Source organism: Lepisma saccharinum, unplaced genomic scaffold (genome assembly GCF_977018435.1).
Source record: "Lepisma saccharinum unplaced genomic scaffold, izLepSacc3.1 HAP1_SCAFFOLD_966, whole genome shotgun sequence".
Classification (NCBI taxonomy): Eukaryota; Metazoa; Arthropoda; class Insecta; order Zygentoma; family Lepismatidae; genus Lepisma; species Lepisma saccharinum.
Genome location: NW_028143618.1, coordinates 5,051 through 23,266, shown reverse-complemented (window position 1 = coordinate 23,266; position 18,216 = coordinate 5,051). Strand labels below are relative to the sequence as shown.

Sequence of the window (18,216 nt, the reverse complement as noted above, 5' to 3'; positions counted from 1 at the left end):
TGAGGCATATATTACTGAATGTGTAAGAGTGGGGCAAGTGATACCTGTAGAAGAAAGTTCATGGAAATTATCAAAACAAAGAGTGAAAGATATTTACAAAAAACTTAAAACGGAAGACCAGAAGGAACGCGACCTAAGCAACAGCCTACGAGAATTATTGGAAAATTTAATCCAAGGATTGATGCAGTACCATAGTGATGTTTCAAACGCCTATATAGTACCAGATAATCTACTGTTAAATGAAGCCATAGAAAATTGTCGCAGAGCCTCAAATGCATTTATTAAGGCCAACAGCAACTCAGCCCATCAAGCGTTTAATTTAGGATATATTCTCGATAATATTTTTAATCGCTTTAAAATTCTAAAGAGCGAACAAAAAGTGAAACACAGCTGGAAGCAGTGGTTTGAATGAAGAAACATTGGAATAAGTTTGAGACAAGTAAGAAAATTGAGAAAGTTTTTTCACGATGTACAATATTATCCAAAATTGTTACAGTGTGGCTTATCATTTAATGATTTACATGCGAAACTACCATCTATATTTAATGCATTCGTTCTTTTCCCAGAACAAAAACAGAACTTTCGTTAAAAGTGGCACAGATATGCCACATGAACTTTGGGCTTGATGGTGATATGATTTGTAACTGTGTTATGAATCACAAAGAAAATTTTTATCCCAGCTCTAGTGTTTTGCAAACGGCAAAACGCAGATAAGGCCGACACAACTTCAATCTCTCTCACCTCTGTGAGCAAATCTTTTTATAAACAAGGAAAATGTAACTAACCCGTGAATAAAACTGTATAATTTATACCTTCCCTTACCTTGGTGAAATAAAATTCTATTCTGCACATTACTTAAATATTTATTTGTAACCTAAAAAACAACCACGATCATTTCTGACAGCGTAAACAAGGAGGCAGCCATCTTCTTCAAGCATAGTTGCCAACTGTCAAAACGATAAAAAACTAAAATTAACGAAAATCGAGTAAAACGAAAATAACGTAAAAACGATAACAACGATTATAACGTAAAACTTAAATTACGAAAATCGAAAAAAGCGATATTTCTTCAGAACGTTATAAAGATTATGGCGCTTGCCGCTTGCATCAATGCTAAAATCCAGTGTTGCCGTTTCGTTAATTATGATGTTAGTTGCTATTACTTTTTAAAATTTTTAATTATTTCCGTAACATTCGTCTGTTTTTAAAAATAAGGGGGGTTTTTATTAACAACATAATACAATATACAAAAGGTGAAAATTTAGATTTTGTGACAGAGTGGTAGGATTAGGATTTAATATTTTTGTGTGTTGGCAACAGTGTTGCCAGGTCTACTGATTTCGCAGGAGATTTCCTGATTTTCAGTACGGTCTACTGATCTCCTGACAAGTTTCAAAAAAATGTTAAAATCTCCTGATTTTCTGCTTCCTTAAATATTTATAATGAACAATTATTTAAAAAAAATGAAAAGTTGATTTAAAATTTACATATTCATTCAGCTGATGGAATGCAAAGACCCATGAATATTCCGCATAGAGAGAGAGAGGCAGAGGTGGTGGAGGAGAGTTATACCATAGAATATGGTTATACCAGGCTTGATGACATTGGGAAAGACGCGCGGCTTCTCGAGCCCTTTGTGCATTGGGAACTCCAACACGGGTGTCCCATCAGGTGCACAGTTTTGTCAAAGGGGAGGTAACTGAAAACTGGTTTCAACTAAATACCAATGTTGCCACACACACATACGAACAAGTTTCCAGTTTTATGGTAGTGTTTATTACAAATGCTACATACTCGGATAAAAAAAGGGAGTCCACATAACGAATGCAGCTAAAGGTATGGTTACAAAAGCTCTTAGTAAACTGTCGATTGATTGATTTGGTTTATTTTACTTCGTATTTCTGCCACTTTTGGCTAATCGCGAAGACGAGGATGAGTGATGATATGATGAAATTGATAAAGAGACAACCGTGCTCAGGCCGAGATTCGATCCCGAGACGGCCGGACTCTGGGGCCGAGTGGTTAGCACATCGCGCTGCGACGCCAAGGGTCCCAGGTTCGAATCCCGCTCGGGCTTGGTTGTTTGTGATTGTCCATTCATCAATTTCATCACTCATCCCCATCAAATTTGCCAAGAGTCACAAAACGCGAAGTAAAATAAACTAAATCAATCAATCGATCCCAAGACGGGATCCCTGATGTCATAGCGCGGTGCTAACCACTCAGCCACGGAGGTCGGCTTAGTAAACTGCTGTTTACGTCGCCGTCTCTTAACTTAGAAATAATAGTTCATGTTTTTATTGAAGCCATTTCTGAGCGTAACTGCTACTACAATTGGTCTTATGTCCCTTTATACTCAATCAATACTGTGGCGGTAGAAATTCTCTTTCCTGATTTTATACCAGATAATCCTCGAATGCAAAAGGTGATTTAATTAACATTTACATTGTCTGGAGTGACTGGGGAAAAAAAGTTGAAGAAAAAACCTGCGACTTGTCTGATACTGGGTCCCGGGTTCGAATCCCGGACTGGGCATGGGTGCTCTTTGTGAGTGTCCCTTCATTAATTTCACATATTTATGATTAGACTAACGTGGCAGATGCGAAGTAAAATAAACCAAATCAATCAATCAATCTGTCTAATACTGGTTGGTTACCTTCCGTGATTGAAAGTAAAGTTTTAATTCAAGGATATTTCGGGGGTTCAGGCATGATAGGCCTTCTCCATTACCATTAATGCGAGTATGTTTTGAATGTGTTGTTAAAAAAAAAAGCTGTGGGCGTTCTTACATCCTCTAACTTTGTCTAATTTTAAATAAAAGCAAGCTAAGGTGTTATCAGGTAGAGTAATTCAAAAATATATCCCCGAAGCTTTTTCCACTCAACCCCACCCCAGAACGTTGATAATCCGCTATTATTAGTTCTTCTGATTTTTTAAGCAGATCTCCTGATTTTTCAGGGGACGATCTCCCGATTTTTGAAAATATGACCTGGCAACGCTGGTTGGCAACACAGATCAGCTGCATACCCAGTGCACATAAGACAAGTCAGCCCTGTACTGTAAAATAGTAAGTTTTGTTTTTATTTCTTCTATCTGTTAACATTTTAGTGGTCTAAATTATTAAACTCATAAAGCGTATTGCGTATTAACTTAATAATTAATACATACTAACTTATAAGGGTAAAAATTGACGTTGTTTAGAGTAGGCTTACGAGTACCCCAGCTTTTTCAACACGTCTTTCGTTCAGTACCTAGATGTAGTCTTTTGCTGTAGGAAAATAATGCTGAGGCTATTGTTATTTACATGGTGAGGTTAAATAGGTCTATATGGAGGGAGAGAGAACCACCCTTTCTTCTATAACTTCTGCTTTTGTGTAGTCTTCCAATAAGGCCAACATATTCGGGTCTGCCTTTATTGCCAGTCCATTAAAATAAATTAAAAGGTACTGTACCTTACAGAGGGTTACTGAGCAAGCAAAAAGAGCGTTTAAGTAAACAGTAGCCTAGCCAATATAGAAAAAAATGACACTGATGCTTAGCCATTGTTTTGGCTCTCCCCCACAAAGCAAGCAACACAAAATGAACAAATTACTGTCAACAATATAGGTACAGTGCATCATATTCTCAAAAACATTTTAGTGAACTCGTGTCCAACATTATAGCTATTATGTTAATTATTGTGACAAGCTCTAAGCACCAGCGCTTCATAATCATGTACCATTACTCCATTAGCATTGTTATTATTTTAATATTATAATTATGGTACTGGCATGTGTCCGTTGCACTAGGTATACTGTAATCAGTTTCACTAGGTACTGAAACCAATTTCACTAGATACTGTAATTAGATTCAAACTTCTTCTTGAGTGAAATGCTGTTAGTGCATCACTCATTTCTCACACTGCAGCTTTGCAACGCCGCTGGTAAAAAATAAATTAAAAATCCAATCCACACCACAGTAGTGGCCTAACGACGGTGGAGTAACACATCTGCTGCTGAAGCACCTTTAACACTTTTGCTGCGTCTCTAAAGACTGAGACTCAAGTCAGGAGCTGAGTTCACAGTCGTCCATTTAGTTAACACTAACAAGCGACACCCATCAGTGTCATACGCACTAGGCGAGCAACCGCTGCGACACATACTCACTGAATGTGTTAAAAAATGAATGGCTTTAAAATTTTAAAACTATACTTATAAATTTTGGAAGTACCCTTTTTTTATTTTTTTCAAAGTACCTTTAAGAAGTAACACAAGTAACCTTCAGACTAGCATGTGTCCATGCGCATAAGTGTCTGTACTTCCAGGAATTAGAGATCTTTTATCATCTTTCCAACTGAGTGATTTCTTATTTAATTCTTCAGTGTAAATGTCATGTTTATGACTCCGAATAACATGCTGTTTATGGAAGCATTCTTTTTCATTGAATAAACAGTTTTTATAATCTTCAAAATTAATTTCCTTTTTTAATACTGCTTTTTTAATTCCCTTTAATCGTTTGTCTACCTTATCGTCAGTTCCATATGCATACATTTTACTCCTTAGCCCAATAAATTCTAACATTGGTTTGCCATTTAATTCATCTTTCATTTTTCCAATTACTTTTTTATTTTTGTCTGAATACAAGTAGTGATCTTTTGGATAATCAGAAGTATCAAATAACTCAGAATGCTTTTTCATAAATTCATAATAATCATGATTTTTCAGCTCAAATATGTATGCGTCGGTGTCTACGTATAAAAGTTTAATATCATCTTCAAATTCTGTTTTTAAAACATTATAGTAAAAATCATACATTAGGGCCTTGCTTAAGTCAAGTACTGCTTGGCCTATATAAATTGGTTTATCAAATTTAACTGATGTTTTATAATTATGTACTGCTACCAAATGCTCACTGAATATTGTTCTTGATTTAAAATTGGCCTTATTTATTGCTTTCTGGACTTTATTGTCTTCAGTGTATAATTTAATATTTTGTTGCTTTCTAACTGATTGCATACTTTTACCAAATACACTGTTAGACATTAATTTCCAAAAATCCTTTTCAAATTCATTCTTCGCTTTCTGTCGCTGTTCAGTATTAAATTTAATATATGGTGCTATAAAGTCTGATTGTGTAAATTTTATTCCTCTGTAAATTTTAGTTATTTTCATTCCTAAGTCTGTATATAGTTTTAATATTTTATAGTGAACAACATAATTCTTTTTATCACAGAAGTGACAAAGTAATTTATTTACCTTTCCGTTAGGTGGTGTTACATTCTCTGGTGCAAGTGGAAGGTCGTTAAACCGTTTATGCAATTTTAAATCTTTTGGAAATGATAAATCAACCTCTAAGACAAAACCAGTAGCACCATCTGAGTTTAAAATATTATCTAAATTTTGAATTTCGTCTTCAGTGAACCATTCAAAATCTTTTTGAGGTAATTTTTGTGATAATGAGTGTCCATATATATTGTTCATATCATTATAATGAATTTGTGTCTTCTCATCTGCTTTGCTAGACGTAGTCGAGCTACTTGCTAGCGCATACCTATTAGAGCACTGACTTATTCCACCCCTAATTCCTTTTTCAAAGAACAGATACATTTCATAATCCATTAATTGTTCTAATTGAACCTTGGTATATTTTAACATGCAGTCCCAAGCAAATCCTGGAGTAGTGTAATACCAAACAGGATCTAATTCATATGAGCTCAATGCTAAATCTCTAAAATTTTCAAAAATATCTGTTAATAATAAGACATCTAGTTTTAAATATAAATCATGCCATTCACCCAAGTCTTTTATTTCCAATTTGTTCCAAACTTTTTTAGCATGATCGTATGCAGACCAACTTATACTTTCTTTTGTTAGTGTAGAATAAAATTTATCAATTGAAGGTAAATTAGTTTCACTAAATCTTTCAAATGAATCCATATATTCATAAGGATAGATGCCTTTTCTAATCACTTTTGTCCCCTGTTTTCGGAATAAAATACCCAAATTATCATTTGAGTAATATTTCTTTGTTTCTCTCAACTGTTCTGGTTCTAGATTAGAACTTAGTGCATCTAAACTACTCGCTAAAAATCTAAATGAATCAATAAATCTTAATTCGATGATGCCTTCTCCAATTTTTAAAACTTTACTGAATGAAATATATTTCTCTTCATTATCTGGAATTAACTTAAGATTACTCCTGTCCTCTCCCAGATTCTTAACAAACAGATGACAATCATATGAACTCAAATTATGGAATAGTATTGGAATAAACAGTGGTTGTTTGTATTTTAAATTGCAGTTTCTACATGCAGCTCCTCTGTATTTTGAGCTATAATGATCGTGATCGCGAACCTTTGAATTTTTTTCTGTAAATTCTTTTTCACATAGATAGCATGTTTTAGCTTTCATGTACTCTTTCAGATCAACATCTGTCATGGTTTTATTTTCCTTGAGTAAACTGTATATTGTTTTGGCTTGAGCTGTAATCTGTTCTATAAATCTTTTATCAGCATTTTCTCCTCTATAAATTTTTAAAGGATTTTTAATGTTTCCGTAAACACTCTTGATATAAAGTCCATAACTACAAGGAATATGTAGCTGTTTTTTGATAGTAAATGATTTTTCTGGATTTGGGTCACAGCTCTGAATTGGTTTTAGAATGGATTCAAAATCGGAATAAATTACATATGGATGTCTCAACATTCTTTGAATATTTTTAAACGATATTGTTGGTTTAATTTCTATTCCATTTTCTATGTTAGATTTAGGCATAACAGGTAAACAGGTTTCATTGTTATTACATATTACTTGATGTTTCTTAACAGCTTCTTCACTTCTAGAACTATAATTTAAACATCTTCGGCAGAAATATTTTTTATGTCCATCAATTTCTAATTGATTATTCAATAAACGACTTAAACTTTTAATCCAACAATAATGATTTTCAAAATAAAGTAGATCAATATTTTTATTATATTCTTGTTTCTTGTTATGGTATAATGGATAAAATACTTGTTCTTTATCTTCAAACCCAAATACCGTTATGTTAAGTTTATTTAATTTTTCGAATTTAGGAATATCTTGAATTTTAACTGGAAATTCAATTCCATTAAAATTTAATAAATCTTTGTATTGTGGCCTATCAAGAGTCGCTGACGTGCAGCTCTGTTGCACATAATGTGACCATCTTTGTGGATCTTTTTTCGGGGTTTTTAATGCACATGAAACTGAATATTTAAAACACTTATTATCTTTATTTTTAATATTAATACAAGCCTGTTTGTCCTTAATTAATTTGGGCAAATCTTTATAAGATGACCCGCTTAATGGTTTATATTTATTAATATTAATTCTTAAATTATTTATTCTGCTTAAAGTCCAACCTGATCCTTTGGCTTCTAATTCATCACATCTGGCTATAAATAAATCTCTTTGAGTATCCCAGAATAGGCTAAGTTCTTCAAACGATCTGATTATTACATTAGGTAATTGAAACTTGTGGGTCATTTCTTGTTCTAAATTTTTAAATTCACATTCTAACTCTAAATTAATCTTAATGTTTTTATGCATATTTAAAGCATTTACAATAAGATTATTTGCTTTATCTTTAATTGAATCCATGTAACTTGTTACGTCTGTATTACCTTCTCTATTATTATGTTGATAAGTTAATAACCTACCTTTAAAAGCAACTTCAACTAAAATAAAATCAGATTCAGGATTATGTTTTGCTTTATGAAGTTGTAGCCTAGTTTCTTTAATGTACTTACCACAAATTTCACATTTTATTTGTTTTATTCTTTTTTTCTTTTGAGGTACTATTATATCTGCGTCAAATGGAAATAAATCATTTATTTTCTTCTTCTTTTTTACGTTTTTCATATTGCCTGATGATCTCTTTTATCAGCTCAGCTTTTTTATATCTCGTAATGTATTGTATTTTTAGTTCTTTAGCAATATTATATAAATCTTTTAATGTATATTCATTTAAACGTTCTTCCATTATTCGTAGCCAATTTATTATATAAAAAAATATTCAATATTAACTTTACCAGACCAGTTGTAAAGCGACTGGAGGTCTTAGCACAGAGTGCGCTGCACAAATCCCCCTTTTATGCTAAACAAAGTTTCGCGAACTTACGTGAGTGTAATTGAGTTTTTAGGTGCCTATGATAATGTGTTTTAGTATAATATCTACCACAGTCACATAAAAGTCTTTCACATGTTCTTTCTATTTCACACTTTTTACAACTTTTATCTTTATTGTAATTATAGAAATCGTCTGGAGATTTAATTTCTAAACATTTAGAACATCGAGCGTCCTTTGGACTAAGCACTTCGTGCGCTTCCATTTATTTAGGAAAAGATATTTTCAATGCTTTATGTTTTACGTGAGTTAACCCTCTTAGCTAGAGAATTTAATTCTCAATGCTTATGCTTGGGGATTGTAATCCCTAATAAACCTAGTTTAGCTAAGGTTAAAATTTTATTTTCATACTCTTTAAATTGAGCATTCATATTTCTAATCATTATTCTTTCAAACTCGTTGGTTGCAGTGTCCTCTGCTCTATATAGGGCTTTCATTCTTTCTTGAAAAAATTTTGGTTTGTACCTCCATTTATTTATTCCCAATATTTTTTCAATTTAGAGAATTACATTCTCCAGCACAGCATAGAAATTTAATACAAATTAGGATTACATATAAAAATGATTATAACAAAAACTTAAAAGATTTATTATTTATGTAGGCTATAAAATAAACATAGATAATTGGTAGCAATATCGGCTATATTTAAATCGTTTTGATAGGAATGATGGCTATTTTATTTTCCCATTGATATAAAGTTTTATTCATATATCTACTTATCTTCTTATTGTCTTTTGTTTCTATTATCATTGTACTAAACATTTTGTTCATTTCGTCTATACCACTTTCATCATTGTGTTTAGATGCTTGTTTTGTTATAATTTTTTTATATTCCTGTTCTCTGGCTAATAATTTATCAATTATTTCTTGATTTCTAAAATTGGAGTATTTATATATTTCTTTAGTAATATGTGTGTTATTCAATGCTTTAAAAAATTTTATTATCATGTCTTTATATGAATCTGGAAGACCTTTAAGGTTTTTAACACCATTATTGATAGTTTGAATATTATAACCCGATTCTTCGATTAATTCTTGTAATTCAGGTACATTGGTTATTAAATTATCTAATCCTATTAATTCACTCTCACTGGGGGTAAATAATTTGATTTGTTTTTCCATTTAATAAGATATAATTTTTAATGATGCCTTACATTACGTTACCATACTTTACCATTCGATACAATACCACACCTTATTACCATACAATATTACCATAATTCGCTACTCTATTAAGTACATTACTATACTTTACGATTCAATACCGAACAGTGCAATACTATACATTACCATACTCTACGTTACATTACAATTCAATACCTTACTTTACAATACTTTAAAAAATAATTTAAATAAATAAAAAAATGTCAAGGCCGATTACACCTGACGAATTTATTAAACTTTTAACATCTTATAATTTTTTATCTAATTCTATTAATTCCTTTTGTGAAAAATATAAAGTTAATCCTAAAACTGTAGTAAAATATTTAAAAGCTAATAATATATCCTATTATAATCAAAGAAGAGTTGTTAATTTACCACCCCGAGATAATTATGGACGATTTACTTTAAATTTACAAACTCTACGGGAGGTGAAAACAACGTGTGCAGTTAAAAAAACTGAAACGATTAAAAAAGAAGTTAAATTTCAAGAGCCGCTGAAAAAATGTCGATCATTAAAAGACTTGAATAATCTTTAATTAGTTTAAATATTCTATTGCATATAGTTACGATTTCTCATTTTTGTGTAATTTTATTATTATTCTTACCTGTATTTGTTTACAATCTAATTTATTTCAGTTTTGTATATGCAATGTTAAAGTTTGCTTATAACTTAAACAAGGAAGACACGAAGTCTTCGATCTTGGGCGTAGAAAGTGTTAACGTTTTCATATCACCCGCGCGATAAAAGACGAAGCCACAGTAGGAAACGAAAGGGAGCGTTTTTGCACATTATCGCAAAAGCGCTGCTATATAAATGTACGCAATCATGTTGTTTAAAATACCTCTTATTCAATTTTATTATATACAAAATATTATAGCAAAAATTACGGATCAATTTAAACGTTAACGTTTAACATTTTCCGTATTTTCACTTATAAAAAATATATTTTCAATTATAAAAAATATATTTAAATGAAAATTAAGCGACCCTTGGCGTTCCATATTGTTCCTTTTTTCGCGCATGCTGATTTCTCCCACTTTCTTGTGCTTTTATATTGATTATTTTGCAGAATCGATATACATGAATCGACCCTAAGCATGGAAACACATATATATCGATTCATCGCTTTCTTTTGTCGATGTAACAATCGAACTAATGTCTGCGAGACAATAACATAGGACGTAGAAAGCTTTCTACGCCCAAAAAACTAAATGGCCCTGCCCACATTTCAATTAAAATTTTAAAATTTATAAGTTATTATCTTCCAGAATTTACTTCTTTTAATAACTCCATTACATCCTTTAATTTAACATCATTTAAATCAGTTAAAAATGCTGGAATATTTTATTCAGATTTTCTTTTCAGATCCAACTTTTGAAAGGGGCAAGATGAATTTGTACCAAGACGTAGTTACCCGGTACGAGGAGGAAGACTTTAATTTAATCGAATACTTGCTCTTGAAATCGCCAACAACTCCTATCAACCAAATGCCCATCAAGATGGAGGAGTTTGATCTCAACACTTTGCGCAACTCTGTGCTTGAAAATATTTTGAACCAAGGCCTGATTCTGAAGCACAGCACCACAAAAGAACTTATTAAATTTTTGAAAGGTGATTTCAGCAACGAAGCCAAGAAAGTTTGTCTTCAAATTTTCATCCATTATTCGAAGATGGATGTACGTCTTCTATACGACCAAGTCAGTTCAGCTTATTTGCAAGCACACAAACTAACTACCCTTGATGAGTTTTTTGACTACAAAATATCATCATTTCTTGTTCCTGCAAACTGGTCCTGTGAAGAAGGGCATGTGTGGATATTTACTGAGGATCGTACAAAATTCATCAGAAATGCTCTGCAGAGCACATCCATCTTGACTGCATTGCAGGACACCATGAATTGTTTTTTAGGCCAGAGCACATGCAGTTTAGACCTACCAAGAGAAATTGAAAATATGGAGATACTTGGTGTGAGCAAATTTGAACCACTAGACATCCTACGAGGAGCGTGTCTAATGAATGGTATCTTAATATGTACCAACAATTTGGCAGGCCATTCTGGGAGTACAATTAATAATGCTGATTTAATTACACTCGCCACCCACGAGACATGTCATTTCTTGATGCGAAAGCATTTTAATGACTTCAATTTTTCAAGTCCTTATACGTATTTGCCAAATTCAGTGCGTTTTGATTCAGTCATAGCAAATCGGCCATTAGAGATGGGGCGGTCTGTAGAACTCCTGATATTCGACAAAGTACAACCATACTGGGCTATATCAAAAGAAGAAGCTGCTATGGCGTTTATTGATCGTTTGAACAGTTCTACGCTTCCAGTTATTAGTGCAAACGAACACAAGAAACTAGGTCTAAAATCTCGCATTCCGTCACTACCCTTTGGTGTTGACATAGACTTGGAAAAAGAACTGGAAGCTGGCTTGTTGTTTTAAGTTGTTTTTGTACATTCAGCTTTCTTAGAACAGTGTCTGAACTTGTTTGCTATTGCCTTGGAGAAATCTTTATAATAGTTAATATTTAACACATTAAAGTAGTGCATTAGCATTGCCAATATATTAAAAATGTTTAAAATAGTTATTTTGGAAAATAAACTGTCTCGGTATGTTTTTCGTTGTTTTTAGCTTAACACTTAAACCTTTAAATTTTATAGGTGTGCTAGAAAATAATACCTGAAAAAAGCTCGATTTTTGCATTGTTTTAGTGAAAAGTGTTAAGATTTTTTAGTTTTAGGCTATACTGTTTTTTATTTTTTCTTAAAAAAGTTAGCGAAAGGCACTCATATTTTTAAGGAGATGCAAGCACTTCGTGCTACCTCTATAAGCGGGGCTCTTGTTTTTTTATTACTTTTTTGTTAGCTCTTATTCAGGGTAGGGCTAGGAATAAATTGGTGGATTAAGGGGTATGTTTCTGTGTGAAAATTAAAAAAAATTGGTGGGTGGGTTATTGTTTTTGGGTGAAAAGTTGTCCCTTAATCGAATTGCGCTGGAGAATAATACATAAAAACTGTTTTAAGGAAAATATTATATTTTTTGCATGAAACTATTGTTATTTTCTAGATTTTTTTTTGTCTTGTTTTTTTATGATTTTGTGGTGAAAAACTACGCCTTAATCGATTTGCGCCCATATTTTTTAAATAAATAAGGCTCGCTATTTTTGAGGAAAATATTATATTTTTTGTGGTTACTAGTGCAAATATCGATAGTTTTTATGCAAAAGTTAATGGTTTTTTTATGATTTTGGGCGAAAAATTCCGCCTTAAATTTAGGTGCGCTCACAGCTCTTGATCAAATTGCGCTGGAGAATAATACTATTAAGGGGCTCTATTTTTGAGGAAAATATTATATTTTTTGTGGTTTCTAGTGCAAAAATTGATAGTTTTTACATAAAAGTTAATGGTTTTTGTTAATATTTTATCCCTTAAATTTAGATGCGCTCATAGTGTCATTTTGATATCTACTGTTGCGATAAACCAGATAATGTTTTTCAGAACACGTCGCTACAAATGTGACAGAAAAGCGACATAACAAAAAGAAATAAAAGCGCACGCGCGAGCACAAACACACACAGACAATATATATATATATATATATATATATATATATATATCCTCATCGTTGCGGTTAGCCAAAAGTGACAAACAACCATGCCACCGGACGTCGAATCCGCTTGTGCGCTCACAAAAGTCAACATGAAAAGGCAGAAGCACTCTATCTGTGCGGCCTATGATGTAACTTTCCGAACTCTTTATTCTTACGTCATGACCGGGGAAGGCAATTTGTTTATCCTATTTGTCCAGCACAGATTTGCTGGTCCAGCTGTCCTCATAAACACATCAATCTTGAGGAGAAATATAGTCCCAACTGTCACAGGTGTTTCTTCATGGTATTCCTTCTATTGTGGTAGCAAGCGTTGGTCCCAAAGTCATCTCAGTGAAGAACTACAGTTAGAAGCGCAAGTAATAAGCAGCATTTTTGCATTCATAGCACGTTCCACTTTGCTGCCAGTGTTTACTTAAGAGAACTCCCAAACACCTTGTGACTTTAACGCGTATTTCTCCTTTGACGAACGTTGTGAGCGTCTACTCGACTTGGAACATTCTACCGGGTGCGCCAAAAGTATCGGTCCCTTTTTCCCAGCAGAGCGACAGAGCAAGAATCGGCGCAAACATGAACTTCTTTTTCATTTTTGCTGTTTCACTTCACATACATTTGCCAGTTTCTTCCTGTTCACTATCAGCAGTTATACGCTGATGGGAAGGGAGAGCGGGAGGGGCTCAAAGTTATAATATAGTGACGTCATGTTTAGGCATCATCCTAAGAAAAAGGCAGAATAAAAAAGAAGCGATGGAAAATTTCAGAAATTAAGAATTAAATAAGCTAGAGTTTTTTTTAAAAAAAGTTTTGTTTAAAGTCCACTTTATGCACAGATAGTCTATACGTTACTGGACGTACATTTATAGTGAAATCAAGACCACTATGTGCCTCCATCGGGTATCGAACCCGAAATCTCTTGATTACAATGCGACGACTTTATCATCACCCCATCGAAGAGGCCCTAAAGAAACCGACAATCAATTTTAAAAATAAGCACAATCTTTAAAATTATTTTATTGATGAAGATTATACTTCCTTAAACAGAATAAAGTTGTGAGCTTTCATTTTTTGACACCTGTGTTAAATATTTTCACCTGTCTTTGAGATATATGTAAGATGCCTAACCTTGATATTAAATCTACAACAGTTGCTTGTAGGTGAAGTGCTGGAATTATAAGCTAGAGCAAATCTCTAAGAATTTCGATTCGAGTAGCCAGTCATATGCCTTGTTGCACTGCTAAGAAAAATACCGATCTATCATAATGAGTATTATTGAAGACACCAGTTTCGAGATAAAGAGACACTTCATGTCAATAATTCTTAAAATGTATTTCTTTTGTTTTTCCTTCACCTATTCTTTCCTATCCGCTCTTATCTTCAACGTCACATGCCCCCCATTTTTCTTTTAATCAGTGACGTGTTTGTAACGACATGCAGGTTTCGAAACATGTGCGATAACATACGAATGTTCCACAGTAGCTTGAAGCATAACTTACTTCTTCTGTACGGATTATTTTTCCAGAAAGTTCAACTTTTTAGTCACTGGTTAGCTGAAAAGATGGACGATAACTTACATTATTATTGTCTTGTCAGGCTGTTTTTTTTTTGTCTCCATTGCTGTTTGTTTTTGTTCTAGGTTATGGGGGTAGCACGAAAAAATAGAAATTGGATTTGAGACATGACAAGGAGATTGTAACTCTTAGAGTTTGATGTTGACGTATGCCTACTAGCTTTTATAGATTTACAAACATTCCGAGTAAATTACAGGAGGATTCACAATAAGGCTGAAACTAAATTTAAAATTGGAGACAAGGACATTCAAGAAGATAAAAAAATCTACCTAAGTAGCATTGAAAATCTACTTAGGTATTTTTTTCTTTTTTAACTTTTTGAATGTCCTTGTCTCCAATTTTTTATTCTATGAAAGCTAGAATAATGACGATATTTTTCAGATGTTCTGATCGATGAGGAAACATAAACAGATAAACATTAACACATGTAAAGTAAATGATTTTATAAAATCTATCTTACTCTATTGACGTGAAACATCAGTGGCATGCCCAAGAGGAAGGGTTGGTGGGGGTTATACCCCCTCCTTTGAGCCAGTATTCCTTTAAAAAAACGTCAAAGGTAGGAAAATATGACAAAATGAGGGCCGACTGCCAAGATAAAGTATACGTAACCCCCCCCCCCCTTCGAAAATCTTGGCCACGTCACTGTGAAACACGGAAAGAAATTCGAGTTATAAGATACATAAACGTGTTTACGATTCATATTTAGATTGGATGGCCCGAAGCAATAACTAAAGAGGAGCTATGGAAAAGAACAAAACAAGGAGATGTACAGAGAAAAAAATAGATAGATATTGGAAATGGAAATGTACAAATGAGATAACTTCATGTATGTACTAGTCAGGATCTTTTACTAGAAGGAAAGAACGTTTATTGTTATTCGTCAACATGTAATGAAACTGAAGGGTCTTCGTTCTTTCGCCGTTGACCATGCGACAGGTCTGCTCTGCGAAGAAAGAAGAAAGTCATTATAATCTGTGCGAGGGGAAAAAAAATCATCTTACGCAATGTTTCCTGTCAAATAATGAGGAAGATTACCGAAGTCACGTGATTTTTCTGAATATTAAAAAAGAAAAAGAACCGTAATCCGTGCCGTAGCCGAGCCTGACTGTCCGAATGCCTAAGTCAACATTGGCAGCGCATTGGGTCATCTTTGTTTATGGACAGAGATCGCTGATCGTCAGCCATGAATTATTTTTTTTTTGGGGGGGGGGGGGTAGTGTCAAAATTTTGTCAGGTTGAAAGCCTGTGTCGTGAAGTGGAATGAAAAGAAAGGAAAAAAGGAACACAGAGAAAAAGGAAAGAGCTGCAAGGAGAAAGAGAAGAACGAAAATAGAGAGAGGTAGGAAGAAGCTACACAGAGAAAGAGAGATGAAGGAAGAAGAGAGAGAGAGAGAGGACGAAGAAAGTGCTGCAGAAAGAAAGAGAGGAAAGAAGACGCTGCAGGGACTGAGGAAGGAAGAAGCAAGAAGCTAGGCAAAGAAAGAGAGAGGAAGGAAGAAGCAATAGAGAGAGAAAGAGAGAGAGAGGAGGAAGAAGAAGAAGATGCTGTAACGAGAAAGAGGATGAAGAAGAAGTTGGAGAGAGAAAGAGGATGAAGAAGAAGTTGCAGAGAGATAAGATGAAGAAGCTAGAGAGAAGGAGAGAAAGAGAAATACAGAGGAAGGAAATATTAAAAGGCTATAGAGGGAGGAGCCAGATAGGTAGAAGTTATTCACAGAAAGAGTAGTGAGAATGTGAAAGAAAGAGAGAAGATAAGGAAAGAAGAACAACTGCTTGAGAGAAAGAGAATCAAAGAAAGTAGAAATAACAGAGAGAGAGAGAAAGAAAAATTAAAGGAAAAACAAGATGGAAAATTTGGGAGAGAAGGTAGTTTGAGCAGGCAGTAAAGTATATAACCAACAAGGGTGGGAGTAAGCAAGAAGAAGCATGTTCTTGTGTAGGAAATTACTAAAATCTAGAAAGAAGAAAGAGCAAAAAGGAAAGAAATTGATAAAAATAACAGAACCGACCATATTCCAGGGTTTTTCGAGCGACCCCTTTCCGACCATCCCTGTAACCATCAACTTCATCACTGTTTCTTTTCATGGAGCTGCTTAATTTATGTCACCTTGTAATTTTGCGAATCGCACCCAGAGTCAAACTAGGGAACGCTATCTTACCACTTCGCAACAGGCGTGAGTACTTTGTCCTTCTTTCAAGTGGATCTCGCAAGAGGTAAGGAACATTCTGGGTTCTTGCACCTCGAGGCTCGACTTCAATTATATGGGCGGGCATGGGAAAGAATGAGGGGGGGGGGGGAAAGAGCATACGTATTTTCTCAATTCCAGTCGTGGGAGGCAAGTAATTTTAACGTGAGAAGATGCGTGTTGAAATTCCAATGGGTCATGGAATCACCATTACACAAGACACACACGAGCCGGGGATGATATTTATACTCTGTCCCACGACTCTTTGGAGCAACGCCGCACGAAACGGTATAGAAGGGAAGAAAGCGAGTGGACGGAGCGAAGCAATGCTGCAAAGGGCTGGTACTGGTAGTTGCAGTCTCGTTTCGCCCTTCATGCCCCACCATTTTTCATTGGTCGAGTCATATCAAGTCAGTACTTGCGCAAAGGACTCGTTTTGTTCGCATGCTCCACATATTGATTGATTTGTTATTTTAAGTCCACTTTATGCACAAGAAGGCTAATCGGGACTGGACCTACAGTTTAAAGTGGGATCCGAACCACTGTGCCATGTGCCTCCACTGGATATCGATCCCGGGACCCCTTGATTACAAGGCGACGACGTTACCACTACGCTATCCGTGAAGCCTGCTCCACAAATTCCTGGGATGAGTCTCGCTATTTGCACACCGGATTGAGCTCCTTCGTCAACCGACGTCAGTGCGGAATGTCTTCGTTTGTTAGTTTAGACTTGCGTTTGTTCGGTTTAGTTCTCTTAGTATTAATACGGCCTGCAATATTTCAAGGCTTCACAAAAATTATATTATTTATGCTAAGAGAGCTCAACCTAAGAACGAGAACATTTATCATGACGTCGGTTGACGAAGGAGCTCAATCGGGTGTGCGATAAGTGAGACACTCCTGGGACAGAGTATATCTTCCTTTTCACACTTCTATCTTCTTTGTTCTTTCTCTCTAAATTGTTAAGTTCTCATCGCGATGATGAGGATGATATGATGAAGGAACGCTCATAAAGAACACCCATACCCAGGCAGAGATTCGAACCCGGTACCCCTTGCGTTGTAGCACTCTGTGCTAACGACTACGCCCCAGAACCCGGCGAGATATGAAGAACGAAAGTACCAAACTCCTAAGCCATGAGACATGATATCCTTCAGCTTATGCTTACAATCGGAGTAGCGTGAATGTAGTTTCTATATTGTGCAAAGGTCAATTTGTTACGAACTAATTTTTTAAAGAACATGCCCAACACTTCCTTTCTTTGTACGTACAGTGTTTGCCTTCTCGCTTGAATTTCAGAACTAAAATCGTCAAGTCGTACACATTAGCTTACAACTGCAGAAAGAACGCAGTACAAAAACTGGCTTCTGATTGGTTCTGGCATGGTAGTTGTAACGGAAATTAGAGCACATTCTCTATCTTATAGAGGTAGTTATGGCGCAGGAAATGATGTGACATTTATATTTCGATACGGTAGACTGGACAATGAAGAAGAAATATTAGCAGAAACACCATGCAAAAATACTTCCCTCCAAAATTGGCCACACCAAGTCACT

General features: G+C 34.5%; 2 protein-coding genes across 2 annotated transcripts; one reads left to right on the top strand and one right to left on the bottom strand.

Moving 5' to 3' along the window:
* The first annotated feature begins 2,984 nt into the window (after nt 1–2,984).
* Nucleotides 2,985–12,054, top strand: LOC145983445 (uncharacterized). Its single transcript, XM_083116549.1, has 2 exons — nt 2,985–3,067; nt 10,658–12,054. The coding sequence occupies exon 2, from the start codon at nt 10,681–10,683 to the stop codon at nt 11,737–11,739; it is 1,059 nt and encodes a 352-aa protein (XP_082972675.1). The 5' UTR covers nt 2,985–3,067; nt 10,658–10,680; the 3' UTR covers nt 11,740–12,054.
* On the bottom strand, nt 4,260–7,862 carry LOC145983446 (uncharacterized). Its single transcript, XM_083116550.1, has 3 exons — nt 7,661–7,862; nt 5,235–7,072; nt 4,260–4,394 (listed from the first exon to the last, which is right to left on the bottom strand). The coding sequence occupies exons 1-3, from the start codon at nt 7,860–7,862 to the stop codon at nt 4,260–4,262; spliced, it is 2,175 nt and encodes a 724-aa protein (XP_082972676.1).
* Nucleotides 12,055–18,216: the final 6,162 nt, after the last annotated feature.

Coding starts and splice junctions, on each gene's coding strand:
- LOC145983445 (XM_083116549.1), top strand. CDS start 10,681: ATGAATTTGTACCAAGACGTAGTTACCCGGTACGAGGAGGAAGACTTT.
- LOC145983446 (XM_083116550.1), bottom strand. CDS start 7,862: ATGAAAAACGTAAAAAAGAAGAAGAAAATAAATGATTTATTTCCATTT. Junction 7,073..7,660: donor AGTTGAAGTTGCTTTTAAAG/GTAGGTTATTAA, acceptor TTGAATTTCCAG/TTAAAATTCAAGATATTCCT. Junction 4,395..5,234: donor TAACACCACCTAACGGAAAG/GTAAATAAATTA, acceptor TTCCATAAACAG/CATGTTATTCGGAGTCATAA.